The 8,181-nt window shown below is 37.3% G+C and overlaps 1 protein-coding gene across 1 annotated transcript in view; it reads left to right on the forward strand.

The window, feature by feature from the left end:
- LOC103275615 (HEAT repeat-containing protein 5A) overlaps window positions 1-8,181 on the forward strand; it is a 64,902-nt gene that overhangs the window by 24,161 nt on the left and 32,560 nt on the right. The window contains exons 7-8 of the mRNA XM_008073012.2: window positions 2,000-2,068; window positions 3,500-3,679. Of these exons, the coding sequence (XP_008071203.2) occupies window positions 2,000-2,068; window positions 3,500-3,679 (249 nt within the window). The remainder of the gene's footprint in view (window positions 1-1,999; window positions 2,069-3,499; window positions 3,680-8,181) is intronic.

The raw sequence follows: 8,181 nt of genomic DNA on the forward strand, positions 1-8,181 counted from the left end.
GAGGCCAAGGTGAGTGAATTGCCTGAGCCCGCGGGTTCGAGACCCGCCTGGGCAACTTGGCGAGACCTCATCTCTACAGTAAATCCAAAAAATTAGCCGGGCGTGGTGCCACGTGCCTATAGTTTCAGCTACTCAGAAGGCTGAGGCGAAAGAATCGCCGGAGCCCAGTGGGTTGAGGTTGCGGTGGCCGGGAGCGTGCCACTGCCCTCCAGCTTGGGTGACAGAGTGAGACTCCAACTCAAAAAAAAAAAAAAAAACTGCAATGAGATACCACCTAACACCAGTAAAGATGACTATCATTAATAAGTCAGAAAACAACAGGCACTGGCGCGCCTCTGGAGAAAAAGGCGACACTTTTAGATTGTTGGTGAGAATGAAAACTAGATCACCCTCTATGGAAAATAGTGTAGCAATTTCTCAAATAACTAAAAATTGAGCTTCCATACGAAACAGAAATCTCTTTCCTGGAAATACAACCAGAGGAACATAAATTGCTGTACCAAAAAGACACTTGCACATGCATGTTTATTGCAGCACTATTCTAATAACAAAAGCATGGAACTAACACAGATGCCCATCAAAAGCGGACTGGATAAAGAAAATGATAGACAGATACACAATGGACTATTATGCAGTCATAAAGAAGAGCAAAATTAGGAATTTTGCAACTTGGATGCAGCTAGAGGCCATTGTACTAAGTGAACTGTCACAGAATCAAAGAACTAAATACCACATATTCTCACTTATAAGCGGGTGGGATCAGCAGACCCTGGACACTGCTGGGGAGAGAGGAAAGAGAAGAGAAGGAGGAGGTCACGTGCCAACATACTGGGTACCTGGTCCACTGTCGGGAGGAGAGGGCCAGCTAGAATCCCAGATTTCACCTGCATGCAACCTACTTATATTGTAAATTTCTACTTGTACCCCACATTTCTAGTAATTTTTAAAATGTATTTTATAACTTTAAAGATTAATTTTTATAATTTGGAGAATAAAGGACCTCTGTAATAAAATTCTTTATAAAATATATGAATAAGTAATATAACACTAAATCATTGCTAAATATTATATTTAGACAACATGCATATTTTGTCTTTAAATAATTCCTAGAAAAGGATAGTATGTATAACCTTCATTTTTTTTCTATACTAAGGAAAGGATTCAGATTTCTATCACTGATTCTATATAGCCTTTTTAACTGATTGTTTGGATGGTCCATTGAGCAATCTGGGAAGAGCAGGGACAATAATGAAATCATTATTGTCTTGTAATCTGTCTTGTAATCCTCTAGCAGCATGCATCCAAGAATATCTCTCATGATTCAAAAGCAACCTCTGATGGCTAACAGTTAGGGAGATCAGAACAGTTCACCAGCTGTTTAGCAGTATTCATCATCTCTTCCCAACAGATAATGCCAATGTATATGCTGAGGGAGAAAGCAAAAGGAAGGAATTGGAAGTTACATACAACTATTGTATTAAAATAAAATGTTGTAAGTCAACTAAATTAATGGGAACTCTGTTGTATTTTTAGCCCTCTTACAAATGCAAGTGCTAGAAATAGTTACAACTCAATTAAGCAGAAATGGAAGGTTATTGTTACGAATCTCTTCTACACTGGCTTTATTCTCAGGTTTCTTCTCTCCAAGTGATATCAAGATGACTCTTTTAGCACGTAGAGCTTTATAAAGAGACAGTGCTTCTTTCTCAGTACGTTCAGCAAAAGTCTTGAGAGCTTTCATTATCCACACTTGAATCTCTGGAGTCAGACAACACAATCAGCTCCAAAGCAACAATATGGTCAAAGAGGTGGGGAGAAAGATGGTTCCCCAAAGGAAAAAATAGAATGCTTTTATCTAAAAACAGGAAGATATGCTGGGCAGGCAAAAGCAACAGGTGTCTATAATACCTATCATAAATAACTAATTTTAAAATAATGTCAAAAAGAAGGAGAACTCATTCTGTCTTATTAATGTTTAATATTCATAATTTCCTGCCAGGTAGGAGCAGCACTTAGACCAGCCTTCACTTCAGAAACGCCACCTGATATCACTGCTAAAGCATGTCAGGTAAATGGTTAAAAAAAAATGAAGCTTAAGAAATAATCTTCGGGAGCAATCCTCCAGTTAGTGTTTGTTACCAAGGTTCTTTTTTATAGTTGTCTTACCATCAATCTCAGCTTACCCTTTTCCTTTTCTTTTTAAATTTGGGGGACTTTCTCTTCCTTTTTTTACTACTGCATGGTAATCAGGTATATGGATATGCTGTAATTTAATCCATTCTATATTCCTGGACATAGGATGTGTTTTGTTTTGTTTTTTGCCATTGTAAATATTGCTATATGAGTGACCTTGTGCATAGGTCATTCACTGGGTACAAACACATTTATGAGATAAATTCCCCAAAAATTGACTTGATGGATTAAAGAGTATATTATAGGTGTTTGCCATTTAAACACTAACAATGTTGCCCATAGTACCTGTTTCTCCATAGTCTCAGCAGCATTGTGAGTTGTCAGACTTTTAGATTCTTGTCTATGTGATAAAATAAGAAAAATATCTTAGGATAGTTTAGACTTGATGAGGTTGAGCACCTTTTCATATACCTGAGAGCCATATAATGTCAGTTTTAAGCAGTTGCTTTTTTGGGCTGGGTTTTCAAACACTTGCTATCCAGCCCCTCATGACTTGAAATAATTAAAAGCAGGTCTGGTATGCATAAATAAATTATAAACATAATGGGAAAAACTAATTTTAGTCAATTCTTTCACCTTTCTTTAATTATATTTAGGAAATATTTGTGTGCCTTCAGTATCTGGAGAACCATTAAATGTTGGACTGAGTCTCCCATTTATCTTCACTTTATTATATGTATTCTTGCTGTAAGCCACTTGAAATCTTTTGTAAAATGAGAAAAGAACTAAATATGCTTAAGAGGGAAAAAAGATTTTCTCTAGAAAAAGAGAAAAATATCATGGCATCTGGAAAAACCATAGTAAGATAGCCCCTGATAACTAGTAGTATTTTGCATTTCAGAATTATTAATGAAGTTTTGTTTTAAGTTAAAATATACTGTCTTCAAAATAATCAAAATCTTTATCGGGGCTTTAAATATTAAATGCTTTATCTTTTAACTAAGTTACGTTAGCCACACAATCTCCAGTTTTAAAATAATGAGATGAATAGTCAACATTAGAGATGTAATTCAAATATTAATACAAACATTTATTATTATAATTTCACAACTTCATTTCTCCATACTAGTCATCTAAAGCTCTTCAGTTTATATAGTTAGTAGTTCTAGTGTCTTTGCTTCTCCTTAGACTTCATTCCCTTTTTCAGCTAGCTTTTGACTATCATAGCCTCAATCATTGGATGTTTTTTATAGCAACATTGTTTCAGTGACTAGATTCCCGAGATCTGGGTAAGCTGTGCTAAACTCACAAGGGGAAGGAATATTTATAATTTTTAAAAATAATTTTTGATTTTCCTAATAACTAGGTTTGCAGTGCCTGGATAGCAAGTGGAGTTGTAAGTGACCTTAATGATCTCCGAAGAGTTCATCAGTTGCTTGTTTCGTCATTAACAAAAATACAGGCTGGAAAAGAAGCTTTAAGTCACTTATATAATGAAAGTGCTTCTACCATGGAGATCTTAGCTGTGCTTAAAGCCTGGGCAGAGGTTGGTACTTCTTCATTTATAACTAGAATTTTAGAAGTTGTTAATAAATGTCTTAGGCCATAAACTAAAATTAACTACTTTACGTTAACTACAAATAAGTACTTTTTTTTTTTTTGAGTTGGAGTCTTACTCTGTCACCCAGACTGGAGTGCAGTGGCCGGGAGCAGCCACTGCAGCCTCGACCCACTGGGCTCTGGCGATCCTTCTGCCTCAGCCTTCCCGGTAGCCGGAATTACAGGCACGCGCTACCATGCCCGGCTGATTTTTTGATTTATTATAGAGATGAGGTCTCGTCAAGTTGCCCAGGCGGGTCTCGAACCCTCAGGCTCAGGCAATCCACTCACCTCAGCGTCCCAAAGCACGGGATTACAGGTTAAGCCACTGAGCCTGCCTTAGTAAGTCCATTTTTAGGGTAAACAAAAGACTTCCCCAACCTAAGCAACATAGTGAGATCTCATTTCTACAAAAAACAAAAAATTTAACCAGGCATGGTGGCACGTACCTGTAGTCCCAGCTACTCGGGAGACTCAGGCAGAAGGATTTGCCTGAGCCTGCAGTGAGCTGTCATTGTGCAGAGTGAAACCCTTACCGAAAAAAGAAGAAAAAGACTCCCAACATGAAATTTATTTATATGTTAATTGATATGTTGCCCAAGCATTCTTTTTTTTACATTAGTATTTATTTTAGAGTTGTGGGGTACATGTGAGGATTTGCTACATAGTAAATTATGTACAGATGGGATTTAGGTTCTAGCAAGCCCTCTCCCCTGGTAACGGTCACACTGCCCAGTTGGTGGTTATGTGCCTCTTATCCCAACCCCCTCCCTCCTTCTTTTAGCAGTACCTAGCATTTGTTGTTCCTGCTTTTGTGCTCACATGCCCAGTGTTTAGGGCCTGCTTATGAATGAGAACATGCAGTATTCAGTTTTTTGTTTCTGTGAAGTTCACTTTCTAAGTGGTCTCTAGTGGTTTCTAATAGTCTCCAGCTGCATCCATGTTGCTGCAAAGAACATGATTTTGTTTTTCTTTATGGCTGCATAGTATTATATCATGTATATATACCACATTTTCTTTATGCAGTTCACTTTTGATGGGCATCCTGGGTTGGTTCCATGTTTTTGCTACTGTGAATAGTGCTGCAGTAAATATATGTGTGCAGGTATTTTGGTTAGAGCAATTCATGTTCCTCTAGGTATATTACCAGAAGTGAGGTTGCTGGGTTGAATAGTAGCTCAATATTTAGTTCTTTGAGAAATTGCTACACTGCTTTCTACAAAAGTTGAACTAACATTCTTACCAACAGTGTAGGAATGTTCCCTCCCCTCCCTCCCCACCAGGCTTGCCAACACCTGTTGTTTTTTGATTTTTTTAAACCATTGCTATCCTGCTGACCAGTGTGAAGTTGTATCTCATTTTAATTTTGATTTGCATTTATTTGATGATTCCTGAAGGTGAGCGTTTTTTCATGTTTGTTGGCTGCCTGAATGTCTTCCTTTGAGAAGTATCTGTTCATGCATGCTGTTGCCTACTTTTTAATAAGATTATTTGTTTGTTATTTCTGTCACTTAACTCATTTGAGTTCCTTGTAGATCCTTGATATTAGACCTTTGTTGGATGCATAGCTTGCAAATATTTTTTTCCGTTTTTGTGTGTTGTCTCTTTATCGTCTTGATGATTTATTTTGCTGTGCAAAAACCTTTTAGCTTGATAAGGTCCCACCTGTCAATTTTAGATTTTTTTGCATCTGTGTTCATCAAGCCTGAGGCTTTTTTTGGCAGGGAGGTTCCTTATTATTGAGTCGATTTCGTGGTTTGTTACTGGTTTGTTTAGGGTTTCAGTTTATTCCTATTTCAGTCTTCATAGATTATGTGATGCCAGAAATTCCTGCTTTTCTTTTAGATTTTCTAGTTTACTCACATACAGATATTCATAGTAATCTCTGATAATCTTTTGTATTTCTTAGGGGTTAGTAGTAACATCATCTTTTTCATTTCTAATTGTGTTTGTTTGAATTTTCTCTCTCTCTCTCTTTTTTTTTTTTTTTTTGGTTAATCTGGCCAAGGGTCTGTCCATCTTGTATATCCTTTCAAAGAATCAACTTTTCATCTCATCAGTCCTTTGTATGATGTTTTTATCTCTGTTTCATTTAGCTGTGACTATTTTACTGATTTCCATTTTTCTACTAATTCTGGGATTGAATTGTTCTTGTTTTTCTAACTACCATAGGTACAGTGTTAGATCGTTTACTTGAGTTCCCTCTATTTTCTTGATATGTGAATGCAATGTTATAAACTTCCCTCTCAGTACTGTTTTCATGGTATCCCAAAGGTTTTGGTGTGTTATGTCTTTATTTCTAGAAATCTTTTTATTTCTGCCTTGATTTCTGTGTTAACCCAAGTCATTCAGAAACATGTTGTTTAATTTCCACATATTTGTGTGTTTGGGGACTTCCTGTTGGTGATATTTCTTTTTATTCCACTGTGTTCTGAGAAGATGCTTGCTATGATTTTGACTTTTTTTTTTTTTTTTTTTTTGAGTTGGAGTCTCACTCTGTCTCCCAAGCTCATGGCCACTGAGGCCTTGACCCGCTGGGCTCAGATGATCCTTCCATGTCAGCCTTCCAAGTAGCTAGAACTACAGGTGTGTGCCACCACATCCAGCTAATTTTTTTATTTAATGTAGAGACAAGATCTTGCCATGCTGCCCAGGCTGATCTCAAACCTGTGGACTCAGGTAATCCTCTCAACTTTGCCTCCCAAAGTGCTAGGATTACAGGCATGAACCACTGCACCCAGCCAATTTTGACCTTTTGAAATTTGTTCACACTTGATTTATGTACAAGTATGTGGTAAATCTTGGAGTATTTTCCATATGTTGATGAGAAGAATGTTTTTCTATGGTGGTTGGGTAAAGTGTTCTGTAGATGTCTGTTAGATCCAATTGGTCTAGTGTCAAGTAAAGAATTCTGAATTTCCTTATTAGTTTTTTGCCTCAATAATCTCTTTAAGGCTGTCTGCGGGGTATTAAAGTCTCCAGATATAAGTGTATGACTGTCTGTGTCCTCTCTTAGCTTAATTAACAATTGTTTTATAAATCTTTGTTTTCCTGTGTTGGGTGCATATATGGTTAAAATGGATATTTATTGCTGGGAGATTGAGCCTTTTAGCAATAAGTAGCGTCCTTTTTAACATTTACTGGTTTAAAGTCTATCTGATACAAGAATAGCTATTCCTACTCTTTTTTGTTTTCCATTTGCCTGGAAGATCTTTCTCTAGCCCTTTACCTTGAACCTTTGGATGTCATTTGCAGTGAGGTTTCCTGAAGGCAGCAGAAGGATAGATCATGCTTCTTTATCCAGTTTGCCACCCTGTGCCTTTTGAGTGACATGTTCAGTCCATTCGTGTTTTAAGTTAATTATTAATATGTGGGGGTTTGTTCAGTCATACCACTATTAAGAGGCTGCTTTGCTGTTTAGGTTTCAGGTTGATTTGTATGGTCTGCAAACCTTGTGCTTGCCTCTGCTTTTGTGAATGGTAAAACTGTCATTTTGTTCCAGTGCTTAGAACTTTCTTAAGCATCTCTAGGAGAGCTGGTCTGGAGGTGGCATATTCTCATAGGGATTGGATATTTGAGAAGAATTTAATTCTTCTTCATTAATTAAGATTAACTTGACAGAATGGAAAATTCTTGACTGGAATTGCTTTTATTTAAGAATGTTAAAGATGGGACCCCAGTTCTTTCTGACTTTCAGGATTTCTGCTGAGAAGTCTGCTAAAATTCAGGTACATTTTCCTCAGTAGATGGTCTGATGCTTCTCTCTAGCTGCCTTTAGGATTTTTTTTCTTTCATGCTCACCTTGGTGAGATGGATTATTATGTGACTTAGGGATGGTCTTCTCATGTAATACCTTTCAGGAATTCTCTGAATCTGTGGCTGCGTGGCCACCTCTCCAGTGGGATATGGGAAATTTTCTCAGATATATGTTGAAAGGCATGTTCCAGGGTGTTCTTACCTTTCCCCTTCTCTCTCAAGGTTGCCAGTCAACTGTAGATTTGGTCTCCTTACATAATCCCAAACCTCTCATAGACTTTGCTCATTCTTCCTAGGTCTTTTCTCCATTGGCCAAGCATTCTAAAGATTTCTTCATAGTTTGTTTATCTACTCCTTTAAGCAGGGCCTCTAATGAGCCAGAGAGACTTTATAGTAGCTCCTGGAAATCAACTATTATTGAAATCTGAATTATTGGAAATGTGGATATTGTTGTATTTTATCAACTCTATAACACATATTTTAATGCTTTTTAGCATTCTCTTATAGGATAACTTTTCAAAATTAAATAGTAGTCATTTTCTTTTCCAAAAAATAAAGAATTCTTAGTGTAAAATACTTTTTTTTTATTTTGTGAGTTGGAGTCTCACTCTGTCGCCTAGACTGGAGTGCAGTGGCCGCTCCCGGCCACTGCAGCCTCGACCTGCTGGGCTCCAACGATCCTTCTGCCTCAGC

The sequence above is a fragment of the Carlito syrichta genome, unplaced genomic scaffold, assembly GCF_000164805.1.
Source record: "Carlito syrichta isolate Samal-C Ts95f unplaced genomic scaffold, Tarsius_syrichta-2.0.1 Scaffold315592, whole genome shotgun sequence".
Classification (NCBI taxonomy): domain Eukaryota; kingdom Metazoa; phylum Chordata; class Mammalia; order Primates; family Tarsiidae; genus Carlito; species Carlito syrichta.